The sequence below is a fragment of the Scyliorhinus torazame genome, chromosome 14 (genome assembly GCF_047496885.1).
Source record: "Scyliorhinus torazame isolate Kashiwa2021f chromosome 14, sScyTor2.1, whole genome shotgun sequence".
Taxonomy (NCBI): Eukaryota; Metazoa; Chordata; class Chondrichthyes; order Carcharhiniformes; family Scyliorhinidae; genus Scyliorhinus; species Scyliorhinus torazame.
In genome coordinates, this window is record NC_092720.1 from 52591757 (window position 1) to 52608799 (window position 17043).

General features: G+C 44.6%; 1 protein-coding gene and 1 long non-coding RNA gene across 2 annotated transcripts in view; one reads left to right on the forward strand and one right to left on the reverse strand.

The window, feature by feature from the left end:
* The window catches only part of ccdc39 (coiled-coil domain 39 molecular ruler complex subunit), a 238313-nt gene that overhangs the window by 14045 nt on the left and 207225 nt on the right, over positions 1-17043 (reverse strand). The window contains exons 15-19 of the mRNA XM_072474203.1: positions 7344-7503; positions 5578-5684; positions 2623-2763; positions 1528-1707; positions 1077-1168 (exon numbers count right to left, since the gene is read on the reverse strand). Coding sequence (XP_072330304.1) covers positions 1077-1168; positions 1528-1707; positions 2623-2763; positions 5578-5684; positions 7344-7503 — 680 coding nt within the window. The remainder of the gene's footprint in view (positions 1-1076; positions 1169-1527; positions 1708-2622; positions 2764-5577; positions 5685-7343; positions 7504-17043) is intronic.
* Positions 7459-17043, forward strand: part of LOC140389737 (uncharacterized) — a 30128-nt gene continuing 20543 nt past the window's right edge. The window contains exon 1 of the long non-coding RNA XR_011934459.1: positions 7459-7523. This is a non-coding gene — a long non-coding RNA (uncharacterized lncRNA). The remainder of the gene's footprint in view (positions 7524-17043) is intronic.

The window sequence follows — 17043 nt, forward strand, 5'->3', positions numbered from 1 at the left end:
TATAGTTATTATCCAGGAAAACTAACCATCAAGTAAAACAGGTTCACTACTAAGTGGCACTTTGTAACTATTGGTTGTGGATAAAACCTGGCTTGGTTCTACTCGCAATGTTAAAAGAGCCGAGATCAACCAGATTTATTTGGGCAAGGTATCAGGAGTGGCTGTGATCAAATCCAATCCTATTCACTTTTCATCTTATTTATCAGATAAAACTCTGCATTAAGAAAACATATTTCTGTATGAAGATTGTGTGCCTCTTCGAGAATTTGGAGTGTTATGACTATTTGATCCATTTGTTACATAGTATGATTTTAATTACATTATTGACTCTGAATCTCAGTACGCTTTCCAAATTTGTGGACAACACCAAATTGGAGGGTGTTAATACAAAGAAAGACTAAAACAAAATACAAGAAGACTTTAATAAACTTGCAGAGGGGGATTTAATTAGTGAATGAATTTCAATATAAGTAAGTGTGCAATGGGGCATTTTGGTAGAATAAGTATTGGTTAGCTAATAATCCAAATAAGGTACAGAAGAAATGGGATCTTGAGGAAACAAAAACAAATCGTATAAAGTAGTATTGCAGGTTAATAAGGCCAGTTTAAAAAAAAAAATACATAGATGCAGGTGGGCATCAATAAACTCAATAGGGAATTTAGGAGAAACGTCTTTACCCATAGGGTAATATGAACATTGAACGTATCACTACTAGGGGTGGTTGAGGCAACAAGCATACATGCACCGAGGGGGATGCTGGATAAGCAGATAAGGGAGAAAACAATGGTAGGGGATGTTGACTGTTAGAGGAAGAGAGATGGGAGGCAGATGGTATGCAGGATAAATGCCACCACAGACCATATGGGCTGAATAGTCTGTTTCTGTGCTGTAGACTCAATGTAACAAATAATAATTAAAGAACTTGCACCCCTTCCCTCACCTATATAAAAACAAATTCCGAGTTGCAGTCAGGGACCTGATGTGTGAGGAATTGTACCATAAATTAATATTTGAATAGGCTCTTATTTGGTCACAGCATGTTTACCCTATGTATGTTTACTTGCAAAGCACTAACCTTGCGGATGATCCAGAGCTACGAACAGATGGTGTTCTTGAACTGTGCTGGCTACTTGGTGGTGTAGGAGCAGTTGGTAATGGTAAACAAGCCTAAATTAAAATATGGTCAATTAGGTTTCACTAACTAATGTGTCTTCGTGGTAGACTTGAATTTTTCTGAACAGATTTTCCATCACATTATATAGTTCAAAAATTAATTTTATAAATAATAAACCAAATTATAGCATAATTTATTTGTGAAATTTTAGTTAATATTTATCTAATGTCAGAAAAAGGAGGACACACCATAGCTGCAATTATTATTAGATTATGTTTTGTAGAGTCTTAACTCCCAAATTTGAATTTCAAAGGGAAATTATTTCATTATTATTAAATCAGATTAAGCTCCAGTCCAAAATTCAATACTTAAAATTGTAATTGTAACTGCACAATGTATTGATTTGTTTTACCTGGTCAAAGTAAAGTTGAAGATCAGCAGCCAAACTCGGACAATCATCCATTGCATCTGCTAATAGCTTATTCAATGACCTGTTGAAGTCTCGTAGTTCACGAAGATTGATATCTTGCTCCTCTTGGGTTGCTCCTGGGCTTTTCTTGGCAGAACGAATATCTTTGACAACTTTAGAACACTGTTTTGAAAATTGATTCAACATTCAGAATTTTTTCGTTAAACAGTACAAATATAACATGATCTTGGATAAAAAGTAAAACGAAGGACACTTCACATAAGAATTCATCATGCTAGAAAATATTTAATAATTAATCTTTATTGTCACAAGTAGGCTTACATTATCACTGCAATGAAGTTACAGTCAAAGGTCTCGTCGCCACATTATGGCGCCTGTTCGAGTACACGGAGGGAGAATTCAGAACGTCCAAATTACCTAACAGCACCTCTTTCGGGATTGTGGGAGGAAACCGGAACACCCAAAGGAAACCCACGCAGACACTGGGAGAACGTGCAGACTCTGCACGGACGGTGACCCAAGCTGGGAATCGAACCTGGGACCCTGACGCTGTGAAGCAACAGTGCTAACTATTGTGCTACCATGCCGCTCATTGTAGCAAATTACTTAACTTTTTCCTGATAAAATAATTTAGAGAAAAATCATTCTGAAAATGGTCAGGATATGTCTCTGTGATGCATGTAACAAGAAGCAATAAAATGAACAGAGATGGAAATTTAAAACAAACGGTTATTTGATGCTTGTTTTTCAATTGGATAAATGGCTTGAATTTTCTTGCTTTGCTTGTCTGTTTAGTGTTTATAATCCACTATCTACAGATCAACTGTACAATATTATACAAAATTGATGTTAATTTATTGAAATGTAAACATGTAACCCATTTTTCCTTTGTCAAACGCCAAAATTGTTATTGAATATTAAGATCTTATTTTTGCTGCGAAGGACAATTGACGATTAGCACGGTTTAAGCAACTTGAAGATATGCTAAATTGTACAATGGGTTCAGGGTGCGAGAGCAGTTTGAAAGAATATGACATTGAAACAACGCTACAAACAGTAATATTTAGTTTTACGCACATGTTTTGTCACCCTTTCCAGTTTGCCTATCTGATCCTCCAACTCCTTTATGAGATGCACGGTTTTGTCCTGTTGCTCTTCAGTTATCGCATTGAGTGCTGATTCTTCCTTTAACAGATTGTCTGAGGTGTTTGCCATGGACTGAGGGAGAAGCCACAAGTTAATATTTCATTGGTGGGGGGGGAAGAGGAGAGAGGGAGGATAATTGCAAATAAAATGTTCTAAATTTCGGCTTATGCTTTTTGTGATTTGTGAAATGTATCCAAAATGTTTACAGTTTTTTTCCAGTATTTAAGGAGTATTACACAGTTTTATTCGTTCAAAGACTGATTGGCTAGGCCAGCATTTATTGCTCATTTCTTTTTTAAAATAAATTTGGAGTACCCAATTATTTTTTTCCAATTAAGGGGCAATTTAGTGCCGCCAATCCACCTAACCTGCACATCTTTGAATTGTGGGGGTGAGACCCACGCAGACATGGGGAGAATGTGCAAACTCCACATAGACAGTGACCTGGCGCCAGGATCGAAACCGGGTCCTCTGAGCCGTAGGTAGCAGTGCCCACTGCGCCACCGTGCTGCCCTTGCCCATCTCCAATTGCCCTGGGATGCTGAGACTTTAATACATGTGAGTTGGTGGCTAGGCCATTTTAGAGAAAGTTAATTGGCGTGGCTCTAGAATCATATTTTGGCCAGAACAGCTACAGATGGCAGATTTCCTTCCCTAATGGATATTAGTGAACCAAATGGGTTTTTAATGACACTCCAGTAATTTTATGGTCGTGATTAGTGACAGTAACACTTTTAAAATTAGATTAATTTAATGAAATTTAAATTCACCAGCTGTCATTGTGTGATTTTAACTCTTATCTCCAGATCATTTTACTAGTTGTCTTTCAAATGAGGTGTTGAATCAAAGCCACATTTGCTTTCAGTTGGACATAAACCACTCTTGGCATTTATTTTTAATTTGTTCATGGGATGTGGGCCAGTATTTATTGCCCATCCTAATTGCCCTTGGACTGAGTGGCTTGCTAGGCCATTTCAAAGGGCATTTAAGAGTCAACCACATTGCTGTGGATCTGGAGTCACATGTAGCCCAGACCAGGTAAGGAAAAAGGATTTCCTTATCTAAAGGACGAGTGAACCAGATGTTTTTTATCGACAATGATCATTGACATCATAGGAATTTTAATTCAAATTATTATTAAATTCAAATTTCACCCTGTCGTGCTGTGGTGGGATTTGAACCAGGGTCACTGGAACATTACCCTGGGTCTCTGGATTACTAGTCCAGTGACAATACCACTATGCCACTGCCTCCCACTACTTTATTTTAAGGAAGAGCTCAGGAGTCCTCCCAATATCCTGGGTAATATTTATTCCTTACCAACATCACCAGAATATTAATATAAGAAAAATACTGCAAATGTTGGAAATCTGAAATTTAAAAAATTTAAATCTTAACAAAAGATAATTGACCTGAAACTGTACATGTTTCTCCCTCCACAGCTAATGCCTGTCCTGCTGAGTATTCCAGTTTTTCTACTTTTGTATCACACAAAATTGATTGGTAATATATCGTGCTGTATTTAAGGCCTTGCTGTAAGCATATTTGGTGCACTTCTTCATACATTACAACAGTGAGTACTTTATTAGTTATATAATGTTTTGGGACATTGATATTGTGAAAGATATTGTATAAATTAAAAATCTTTCATTATTTCTTAAGAATATTGGAATTCAACCATCCTGCAATGGATGGACCGATGACCATAAAAATATGCTGTACCTGATATGATTAACTTTGGTAACAGCTTTGAACACGGAATAAGATTTTCTGTCCCTTCCTGCCAGTAAGATTTTGCAGTCATGTCGAAGGCCTCTCTCTCTCTCTCATCTCCCCCCACCCCAAATTGTGGATTATTTGGCTGCGGGACGGGTGTGCCATACAAAACGGCGTAGACTTCAGTGAGACTGGAAGATCTTGCCGCCACTGCTAGAAAACATGCCACAGGGTTGGGTGAATGGCATTAAATCCCGCTGAGGTCATAGCTTTAAACTCTAGCTTGGCACTTAAGTGCAGTCCTCAGGGAGTACTGCATTATTATGGATGCCACCTTTTGGTTGAGATGTTAAATTGAAGCCAATGTACTCTCTGTGGATGCACTAAATCCTATGTCGCTTTAAAAAAATAGGGCAATTCTTGTGTCCAAGCTACCCATAAAAGAAATCACCAAAACTGACTGAATTGTCATCTCGTTCTTGTTTCTGTGATATTATTGTGCACAAACTGGCTGTTGAGTTTTGTATACACAACACCAGTAATTATACTTCAAATGTGAGTAATTGACTGTTGTGTTTTAGGATGTCCTGAAGGGGTAAAAATCCAAGAAAAGTTTTTATATTTCTTAATTGGTGAGCCAGATTCACAATACATCTGGACAAAACTGGTTCTTTCTGTAGTCTAGCTCCTTATTAACATAAATGTGCTTCCCCAAATAAAGAGGGACATCGGTATCATAAACTAGTGTACGAAACGAGAGGTACACATCCCTGCTGATGCTCCATTGATCTATGGTAGGAGCTCCTTTTGAAACAATTAATTAATCATGCAACATTGTTGCAATGATCATGATTTGAGACAACCTAAGTGATTCCATGTCAAAACGTTAAATCTGTTTCCTTAACATTCTTGCAAATAATAGTTCTGACAGCTGTGGACATTTATTAAGTTTTGTTTAATCAATGACATCAAGTGGAACAGACCAGAGCATGAGCAGCATGAGTTTGACAGTAAAATGCAAGATATTGATGCACATTTCTGAATCTTTTCCTGGGTTTTAGGATGGAATCATTTACCTGACATGAGAATATAATTCATCTGAAAATTTCCAAGTAAGTTCAAGTTAATTGGCTTTCCAGTGTTGGAAACATCATTATTTTAATCCATTACCTGAATGTCCTCTTGAAGCTCTCTTATTTGCCTGCGCTTATATCTGTATTTTTCATCAATGGCCTTTTTTTGTTCTTCCAGCTGTAGTTTATTTTCAAACTCTTCACCTGTAGTGTAAATTATTTAAAATGTTGAACTCAGTAGGTATTGATTTTTTTTGATTTGGAGACAAAGTATTGCTAAGAAAAGGTTTTGTACATTATAAGCCAAACCTTGCTTGACTATCGATTAAAATGACTGCAACTTATTTTATAAGTTTGGAGTTGCATTTCCTCAAGAAAATTAGCATTGCAGATTTGAGTAACTAAGTGTTTAACTGTTTCTGTCTCTTTTATTTCTCTCCCTTAATACCATCTATATATCCAATCTTTATTTTGCTTTTTTACTTTGTCTAATTTTCAATTTCTGCTTTATACTTCATGGTTTGTGAGAATTACTAAAATAAAATGGATTGTAGGTCGTGTGAGGGCAAATTGATTATACCCATTTTTGTATCAGAGTACATGCCCAAATTGGGAGGCCTGAGACTTGCCCAAAATTAGCCCTTGAATAATTCTTTGAATAATTTAGAGGAGCTGCTGAAGCCTGTTGCCCCTCCAGTGGCAGCACAACCAATTCCAGCACCAGGTATGTTCTGGGTGTGCGAGACTTTCATGGGTTGGTAACAATCATCCAGCTTTAAAAATGTTTAACTTACATTTTGGTGGTAGTTAGCCATACTACGGCAGCCCATTTTCCCAGGCAGATCTGAAAACCAGCATTCCTTAAATTATGTAAATTACCAAATCCTTGTCTTAGGCCTGAAAAATCACTTGTCCTAAATGAAGATCTGTTCTATTTCAGATGTCCTTGGTGTAACAGAGGTAGAACTATAAATTTGCTGTTTTTGTCTCTCTTCTTTTCTCTTGAATTGGACAGTTGGGATCAACATTTCCCGCTATTTTCAGAAAATGGAGGGTAGTTCTCAAGTGACATTGTATCTAATGCTGTGTTTTTCAAACGTTTTTTTCCGGGGACCAATTTTTACAAACCGGCCAACCTTCGCGACCCACGCCGGCCGACCTTCGTAACTCATGCTGGCTGACCTTCGCGACGCACACCGGCTGACATTCGAGACCCACCATTTTCTCCTACCTTGAATGCGAGAGGTGAGCCTGCTTGGTTTTACTTGTTTGCTGCTAACCAAATGGAGGAATCGCAATCGTGCCCAAAGCACATGACGTTGTCGTTCGGGGGGCGTGACCTGCTCTCTGCCTCCCTTCAGGCAGGAAGATTACATTGAATTTAAAAAAAAAAATCTTCTCCTGCCTCTCCGATTGCGCAAATTCACGTGCAACAGCCGCAGCAGTCGGCTTTTAACAATGCGGGCTGCGAGCGGCCTTCAAAATGACGGCCGCGGCCATATAAAAAAATGCGGGCGCACTGCGCATGTGCACGATGATTGAGCACGCAAGCGCAATGCGCCCTTATTTTTTTATATGGTCGCAGCCGTCATTTTGAAGGCAGCCGGCTTGTTAAAAGCCGGCTGCTGTTGCACACAAATATGCGCAATCGGGAGTGCTGCAGCGGACGGCTCCGCGACCCTCACGGCGCCCACCCCACGCGCGACCCCGACTTTGAAAATGCCTAATCTAATGTATGTCTTCCATTTTTCTTGGAATTATTTTAATGAGACACAGCATTAGTAAATATGAAGTGGAATTTTGCATTGCTACTACAATTAAGAAAAAAACCTCTCATTTTGTAAGCTGTGGGAAAGCACATACTTGTTTCTGTGACCCTGTTGAAAGATTTTTGATATGTTGCATTTTGATTGTTGAGCAGCTGTAATGTATTCTCCAGGGCTCTTAATTCTTTTTCACCTTTGGAAATTTTAGCATCAAGCTCATCCCCGTGATTTTGAAGTTCCTCTCTCTCTTGTGCGGCCTAAATGAATTAAGGCCAAGGTAATTAGTAAAAAAATTTCATTGATATCACGCATTATTACATTTCAGAAATGACTTGATTGTTATGTTTTTTTTAATGTTTTAATTAAAGTTTTAACACTTTATATAAAATTACAAAGAAACAATCATCCTAACTAGACGCAAACAACCAGAAACCCCCAAATAACTCTTCAACCCAAAGAATATGGTCCATCCCCCGTGTATTTGCCTCTTTCTTTCCCCTTCTCCACACCCACATCCCCCTTCAACAGCTAACAGTGACCAACTCTCTGAAATACAATATAAATGGCCGCCATTTCCAGTGGAACACTTCAAGTGACCCCCTCACAGTGTACTTGACCTTCTCGAGGTGGAAAAATTCCATCAAGTCCCCGAACCACGGCACACACTCGGCGTTGCTAGCCTGCAACCCAGCAAGATCCACCTCTGCGCCACAAACAAGGCGAAGGCTCGGACATCTTTTGGTTCCTCCTCCTCCAGTAATGGCCCCAATTCCTCCACCCATTTACCCTTTACCCTTTCTACCAAACTCCGTACGATCCGTTCGTACATGTCTGACGTGCTGCCTTCCGATCCCGAACAGGAGAGGATCCTCTTTAATAAGGATGATGGCGGCACTACCGGAAAATCCGAGAACATCCTCTTCAGAACGCTCTGTACTCTGAAGGTACCTAAATCCGACTGAGCCTACCAACCCAAATTCCTTCTTTAATTCCTCTAAACTGGCAAACCGCCCTTCCAGGAATAAATCACTCACTCTCTCCAGCCCTTTCTCTTTCCATGCCTCAAATATGGTGGCTCAAACAAATGGACGTCTTGAAGCTGGCCCCAACTTAAAATGCTGGTGGAGTTGCCTCCATATCTTTTAACATGGATACCACTACTGGGTTCGTTGAGTACCTTGCCGGCGCCAATGGAAATATCGCCGTTACCACTGCCACCAAACTTGTCCCTCTGCATCATGACCTGACAGAGAGCCCATGGGTCTCTGCACCATCCCAACACCCTATCTGCTTTGGCTGCCCAGTCATAATACAGCAAGTTTGGCGGCGCCAGACCTCCTAACTGTCTGTCCTTGTGAAGGAGACTCTCCGAATCCTTGGGATAGTCCCCTCCCAAATAAAGCCGGAAATAAGCCGCTCGAACCTTCTGGCAAAAAGGTCTTGGGCAGGAACATCGGGAGACACTGAAATAAAAACCAGATTCTTGGCAAGATGTTCATTTTAACCAATTGGTCCTGACCGGCCAAAAATAAGGGAAACTATCCCACCTCTGCAAAGCCATCTTAACTCTACTCACTAAGCTCATATAATGCAACCTCCGGAGCCACGCCCAATCTCCAGCAACTTTACCCCTAAGTACCGCTAACTGAAACGGCATCCTCTCCAATCTGGCTCTCCTCTCGGACATGCCAACCACTGTACTGTAGCCAACATAAACGATACATCGTCCCAATTTGGAGCATACATGTTCACTAGGATCACCGACTTTCCCTCTAATACACATGCTACCCCCTGATAAGCTCTGACCCGCTCCGCCCCGTACCAGACCCTCCTTGTGATTAAAATCGCTACCCCCCCGGGCCCTATTGTCATTCACAGTAAAACACCTGACACTCCCAGACTTTCTGGAGCCTAGTCTGGTCACGTACCCGTAAATGGGCCTCTTGTGGCCATTACTGAAACATGGTTAAAAGATGGTCACGACTGGGAGTTAAATATCCAAGGGTATCAGACTATACGAAAGGACAGAGTGGATGGTAAGGGAGGTGCTGTAGCTCTGTTATTTAAGGATGACATCCAAGCAATAGTAAGGGATGACATCGGTGCTATGGAGGATAAGGTTGAATCCATTTGGGTGGAAATCAGAAATAGTAAGGCGAAAAAGTCACTGATAGGAGTAGTCTATAGGCCACCAAATAGTAACAGGATGGTAGGGCAGGCAATAAGCAAAGAAATAACGGATGCATGTAGAAATGGTACAGCGGTTATCATGGGAGATTTTAATCTGCATGTCGATTGGTTTAACCAGGTTGGTAAAGGCAGCCTTGAGGAAGATTTTATCGAATGTGCTCGGGATAATTTCCTGGAACAGTATGTAATGGAACCTACAAGGGAACAAGCGGTCCTAGATCTGGTCCTGTGTAATGAGGCAGGATTGATTAATGATCTCATAGTTCGGGATCCTCTTGGAAGGAGCGACCACAATATGGTGGAATTTAAAATACAGTTGGAGGATGACAAGGTAAAATCCAACACTAGTGTTTTGTGCTTAAACAAAGGTGATTACAATGGGATGAGAGAAGAGCTAGCTAATGTAGGCTGGGAGCAAAGACTTCATGGTGAAGCAGTTGAGGAACAGTGGAGAACCTTCCGAGCGATCTTTCAGTGTTCAGGAAAGGTTCATACCGACAAAAAACAAAGACGGTAGAAAGGGGAAAAAATCGACCGTGGATATCTAAGGAGTTGAGGGAGAGTATCAAATTGAAGGAAAAACATACAAAGTGGCAAAAATTAGTGGGAGACTAGAGGACTGGGAAGTCTTTAGGGGACAACAGAAAGCTACTAAAAAAGCTATAAAGAAGAGTAAGGTAGACTATGAAAGTAAACTGGCTCAGAACATAAAAGCAGATAGTAAAAGCTTCTACAAATATATAAGACAAAAAAGAGTGGCTAAGGTAAATATTGGTCCTTTGGAAGATGAGAAGGGAGATTTAATAATAGGAGATGGGGAAATGGCTGAGGAGCTGAACAGGTTTTTTGGGTCAGTCTTCACAGTGGAGGACACAAATAACATGCCAGTGACTGATGGAAATAAAGATATGATAGGTGAGGACCTTGAGATGATTATAATCACTAAGGAGGCAGTATTGGGCAAGCTAATGGGGCTAAAGGTAGACAAGTCTCCTGGCCCTGATGGGATGCATCCCAGAGTGTTAAAAGAGATGGCTAGGGAAATTGTAAACGCACTAGTGATAATTTATCAAAATTCACTAGACTCTGGGGTGGTCCCAGAGGATTGGAAAGTAGCAAACGTGACACCACTGTTTAAAAAAAGGAGGTCGGCAGAAAGTGGGTAATTAGAGGCCGGTAAGCTTAACTTCGGTTGTAGGGAAAATGCTGGAATCTATCATTAAGGAGGAAATAGCGGGGTACCTGGAGGGAAATTGTCCCATTGGGCAGACGCAGCATGGGTTCACAAAGGGTAGGTCGTGTCTGACTAATTTGGTAGAATTTTTTGAGGACGTTACCAGTGCAATAGATAACAGGGAGCCAATGGATGTGGTATGTCTGGATTTCCAGAAAGCTTTTGACAAGGCGCCACACAAAAGGTTGCTGCATAAATTAAAGATGCATGGCATTGAGGGTAAAGTGGTAGCATGGGTAGAGGATTGGTTAACTAACAGAAAGCAGAGAGTGGGGATAAATGGGTGTTTCTCTGGTTGGCAACCTGTAACTAGTGGGGTCCCTCAAGGATCAGTGTTGGGCCCGCAGTTGTTCACAATTTACATAGACGATTTGGAGTTGGGGCCCAAGTGCAATGTGTCAAAGTTTTCAGACGACACTAAGATGAGTGGTAAAGCAAAAAGTGCAGAGGATACCGGAAGTCTGTAGAAGGATTTGGATAGGTTAGGTGAATGGGCTAGGGTCTGGCAGATGTAATTCAATGTTGCCAAGTGTGAGGCTATCCATTTTGGGAGGAATAACAGCAGAATGGATTATTATTTAAACGGTAAGATGTTAAAACATGCTGCTGTGCAGAGGGACCTGGGTGTGCTGGTGCACGAGTCGCAAAAAGTTGGTGTGCAGGTGCAACAGGTGATTAAGAATGCTAATCGAGTTTTTTAAAAAAAATTTTTTTTTAAAATATTTTATTGAAAATTTTTGGTCAACCAACACAGTACATTGTGCATCCTTTACACAATATTATAACAGCACAAATAACAATGACCTATTTTATATAAACAAAAAAAATGAATAAATATTAAATAACAAAAATGAAAACTAGCCCTAATTGGCAACTGCCTTGTCACAAGTAACCCCACCCCCCCTACCCCTCCCCTCCCCCCCCCGATCCTGGGCTGCTGCTGCTGCCTTCTTTTTCCCATTCCATCTATCTATCCGCGAGGTATTCGACGAACGGTTGCCACCGCCTGGTGAACCCTTGAGCCGACCCCCTTAGGACGAACTTAATCCGCTCTAGCTTTATAAACCCCGCCATGGCCTTTATCCAGGTCTCCACCCCCGGGGGCTTGGCTTCTTTCCACATTAGCAATATCCTGCGCCGGGCTACTAGGGACGCAAAGGCCAAAACATCGGCCTCTCTCGCCTCCTGCACTCCCGGCTCTTGTGCAACCCCAAATATAGCCAACCCCCAGCTTGGTTCGACCCGGACCCCCACTACTTTTGAAAGCACCTTTGTCACCCCCATCCAAAACCCTCGTAGTGCCGGGCATGACCAAAACATATGGGTATGATTCGCTGGGCTTCTCGAGCACCTCGCACACCTATCCTCCACCCCAAAAAATTTACTGAGCCGTGCTCCAGTCATATGCGCCCTGTGTAATACCTTAAACTGAATCAGGCTTAGCCTGGCACACGAGGACGACGAGTTTACCCTGCTTAGGGCATCTGCCCACAGCCCCTCCTCGATCTCCTCCCCCAGCTCTTCTTCCCATTTCCCTTTTAGTTCATCTACCATAGTCTCCCCTTCGTCCCTCATTTCCCTATATATATCTGACACCTTACCATCCCCCACCCATGTCTTTGAGATCACTCTGTCCTGCACCTCTTGTGTCGGGAACTGCGGAAATTCCCTCACCTGTTGCCTCGCAAAAGCCCTCAGTTGCATATACCTGAATGCATTCCCTTGGGGCAACCCATATTTCTCGGTCAGCGCTCCCAGACTCGCGAACTTCCCATCCACAAATAGATCTTTCAGTTGCGTTATTCCTGCTCTTTGCCACATTCCATATCCCCCATCCATTCCCCCCGGGGCAAACCTATGGTTGTTTCTTATCGGGGACCCCCCCCAAAGCTCCAGTCTTTCCCCTATGCCGTCTCCACTGTCCCCAAATCTTCAGTGTAGCCACCACCACCGGGCTTGTGGTGTAGTTCCTCGGTGAGAACGGCAATGGGGCTGTCACCATAGCCTGTAGGCTAGTCCCCCTACAGGACGCCCTCTCTAATCTCTTCCACGCCGCTCCCTCCTCCTCTCCCATCCACTTACTCACCATTGAAATATTAGCGGCCCAATAATACTCACTTAGGCTCGGTAGTGCCAGCCCCCCCCCCCTATCCCTGCTACGCTGTAAGAATCCCTTCCTCACTCTCGGGGTCTTCCCGGCCCAGACAAAACCCATGATGCTTTTTTCAATCCTTTTAAAAAAAGCCTTCGTGATCACCACCGGGAGGCACTGGAACACAAAGAGGAATCTCGGGAGGACCACCATCTTAACCGCCTGCACCCTCCCTGCCATTGACAGGGATACCATATCCCATCTCTTGAAATCTTCCTCCATCTGTTCCACCAACCGCGTTAAATTTAACCTGTGCAATGTGCCCCAATTCTTAGCTATCTGGATCCCCAGGTAACGAAAGTCCCTTGTTACCTTCCTCAACGGTAGGTCCTCTATTTCTCTACTCTGCTCCCCTGGATGCACCACAAACAACTCACTTTTCCCCATGTTCAATTTATACCCTGAAAAATCCCCAAACTCCCCAAGTATCCGCATTATTTCTGGCATCCCCTCCGCCGGATCCGCCACGTACAGTAGCAAATCGTCCGCATACAAAGATACCCGGTGCTCTTCTCCTCTCCTAAGTATTCCCCTCCACTTCTTGGAACCCCTCAACGCTATCGCCAGGGGCTCAATCGCCAGTGCAAACAATAATGGGGACAGAGGGCATCCCTGCCTTGTCCCTCTATGGAGCCGAAAATATGCAGATCCCCGTCCATTCGTGACCACGCTCGCCACTGGGGCCCTATACAATAGCTGCACCCATCTAACATACCCCTCTCCAAAACCAAATCTCCTCAACACCTCCCACAAATAATCCCATTCCACTCTATCAAATGCTTTCTCGGCATCCATCGCCACTACTATCTCCGTTTCTCCCTCTGGTGGGGCCATCATCATTACCCCTAACAACCTCCGTATATTCGTGTTCAGCTGTCTCCCCTTCACAAACCCAGTTTGGTCCTCGTGGACCACCCCCGGGACACATTCCTCTATTCTCATTGCCATTACCTTGGCCAGGACCTTGGCATCTACATTTAGGAGGGAAATTGGTCTGTAGGACCCGCATTGTAGCGGGTCCTTTTCCTTCTTTAAGAGAAGCGATATCGTTGCTTCAGACATAGTCGGGGGCAGTTGTCCCCTTTCCTTTGCCTCATTAAAGGTCCTCGTCAGTACCGGGGCGAGCAAGTCCAAATATTTTCTATAGAATTCGACTGGGAATCCATCCGGTCCCGGGGCCTTTCCCGTCTGCATGCTCCTAATTCCTTTCACCACTTCTTCCACCTCGATCTGTGCTCCCAGTCCCACCCTTTCCTGCTCTTTCACCTTGGGAAATTCCAGCCGATCCAAGAAGCCCATCATTCTCTCCCTCCCATCCGGGGGTTGAGCTTCATATAATTTTTTATAAAATGCCTTGAACACTCCATTCACTCTCTCCGCTCCCCGCTCCATCTCTCCTTCCTCGTCCCTCACTCCCCCTATTTCCCTCGCTGCTCCCCTTTTCCTCAATTGGTGTGCCAGCAACCTGCTCGCCTTCTCCCCATATTCGTACTGTACACCCTGTGCCTTCCTCCATTGTGCCTCTGCAGTGCCTGTAGTCAGCAAGTCAAATTCCACATGCAGCCTTTGCCTTTCCCTGTACAATCCCTCCTCCGGTGCTTCCGCATATTGTCTGTCCACCCTCAAAAGTTCTTGCAGCAACCGCTCCCGTTCCTTACTCTCCTGCTTCCCTTTATGTGCCCTTATTGATATCAGCTCCCCTCTAACCACCGCCTTCAACGCCTCCCAGACCACTCCCACCTGGACCTCCCCATTATCATTGAGTTCCAAGTACTTTTCAATGCACCCCCTCACCCTTAGACACACCCCCTCATCCGCCATTAGTCCCATGTCCATTCTCCAGGGTGGGCGCCCTCCTGTTTCCTCCCCTATCTCCAAGTCCACCCAGTGTGGAGCGTGATCCGAAATGGCTATAGCCGTATACTCCGTTCCCCTCACCTTCGGGATCAATGCCCTACCCAGCACAAAAAAGTCTATGCGCGAGTAGACTTTATGGACATAGGAGAAAAACGAGAACTCCTTACTCCTAGGTCTACTAAATCTCCACGGGTCTACACCTCCCATCTGCTCCATAAAATCTTTAAGCACCTTGGCTGCTGCCGGCCTCCTTCCAGTCCTGGACTTCGACCTATCCAGCCCTGGTTCCAACACCGTGTTAAAGTCTCGCCCCATTATCAGCTTTCCCGTCTCTAGGTCCGGAATGCGTCCTAGCATCCGCCTCATAAAATTGGCATCATCCCAGTTCGGGGCATATACGTTTACCAAAACCACCGTCTCTCCCTGTAGTTTGCCACTCACCATCACGCATCTGCCCCCGTTATCCGCCACTATAGTCTTTGCCTCGAACATTACCCGCTTCCCCACTAATATAGCCACCCCCCTGTTTTTCGCATCTAGCCCCGAATGGAACACCTGCCCCACCCATCCTTTGCGCAGCCTAACCTGGTCTATCAGTTTCAGGTGCGTTTCCTGTAACATAACCACATCTGCCTTAAGTTTCTTAAGGTGTGCGAGTACCCGTGCCCTCTTTATCGGCCCGTTCAACCCTCTCACGTTCCACGTGATCAGCCGAGTTGGGGGGCTTCCTACCCCCCCCCCCTTGTCGATTAGCCGTCACCTTTTTCCAGCTCCTCACCCAGTTCCCACGCAGCTGTATCTCCCCCAGGCGGTGCCCCCCCGCCCATCCTCTCTCGTACCCACTCCCCCCTCTCCCCAGCAGCAGCAACCCAGTAATTCCCCCCTCCCACCCCCCCCGCTAGACCCCCCGCTAGCGTAATTACTCCCCCCATGTTGCTCCCAGAAGTCAGCAAGCTCTGGCTGACCTCGGCTTCCCCCCGTGACCACGGCTCGCACCGTGCGACGCCCCCTCCTTCCTGCTTCTCTATTCCCGCCATAATTATCATAGCGCGGGAACCAAGCCCGCGCTTCTCCCTTGGCCCCGCCCCCCATGGCCAACACCCCATCTCCTCTCCCTCCCCACCTCCCCCCATCACCACCTGTGGGAGAGAGAAAAGTTACCACACCGCAGGATTAGAACATAAAACCCCTCTTTGCCCCCCACATTCGCCCCGCCACTTTGTTCAAACGTTCTTTTTAATAACCCACTCATTCCAGTTTTTCTTCCACAATAAAAGTCCACGCTTCATCCGCCGTCTCAAAGTAGTGGTGCCTCCCTCGATATGTGACCCACAGTCTTGCCGGTTGCAGCATTCCGAATTTTATCTTCTTTTTATGAAGCACCGCCTTGGCCCGATTAAAGCTCGCCCTCCTTCTCGCCACCTCCGCACTCCAGTCTTGATAAACGCGGATCACCGCGTTCTCCCATTTACTGCTCCGAGTTTTCTTCGCCCATCTTAGGACCATTTCTCTATCCTTAAAACGGAGGAATCTCACCACTATGGCTCTGGGAATTTCTCCTGCTCTCGGTCCTCGTGCCATAACTCGGTATGCTCCCTCCACCTCCAACGGACCCGCCGGGGCCTCCGCTCCCATTAACGAGTGCAGCATCGTGCTCACATATGCCCCGACGTCCGCTCCCTCCACACCTTCAGGAAGACCAAGAATCCTCAGGTTGTTCCTCCTTGCGTTGTTTTCCAGTGCCTCCAACCTTTCCACACATCGTTTCTGATGTGCCTCCTGCATCTCCGTCTTCACCACCAGGCCCTGTATATCGTCCTCATTCTCGGCTGCCTTCGCCTTCACGACCCGAAGCTCCCGCTCCTGGGTCTTTTGTTCCTCCTTTAGCCCTTCGATCGCCTGTAGTATCGGGGCCAACAGCTCTTCCTTCATTTCCTTTTTTATCTCTTCCACGCAGCATTTCAAGAACTCTTGTTGTTCAGGGCCCCATGTGAAACTGCCACCTTCCGACGCCATCTTGGTTTTTGCTTGCCTTCCTTGCCGCTGTTCCAAAGGATCCGCTGCAATCCGTCCACTTTCCTCTCCTTTTTCCATCCGTGTCCAGGGGGAATTCCCTTCTGGTTTACCGCACAGTGTTTTTAGCCGTTAAAATTGCCGTTGGGGCTCCTATCAAGAGCCCAAAAGTCCGTTCCACCGGGAGCTGCCGAAACGTGCGACTTAGCTGGTCATCGCCGCACCCGGAAGTCCGCTGATCGAGTTTTGTCTTTCATTGCTAGAGGGATGGAGTTCAAGACTAGGGAGATTATGCTGCAATTGTATAGGGTGTTGGTGAGGCCGCATCTGGAGTAGTGTGTTCAGTTTTGG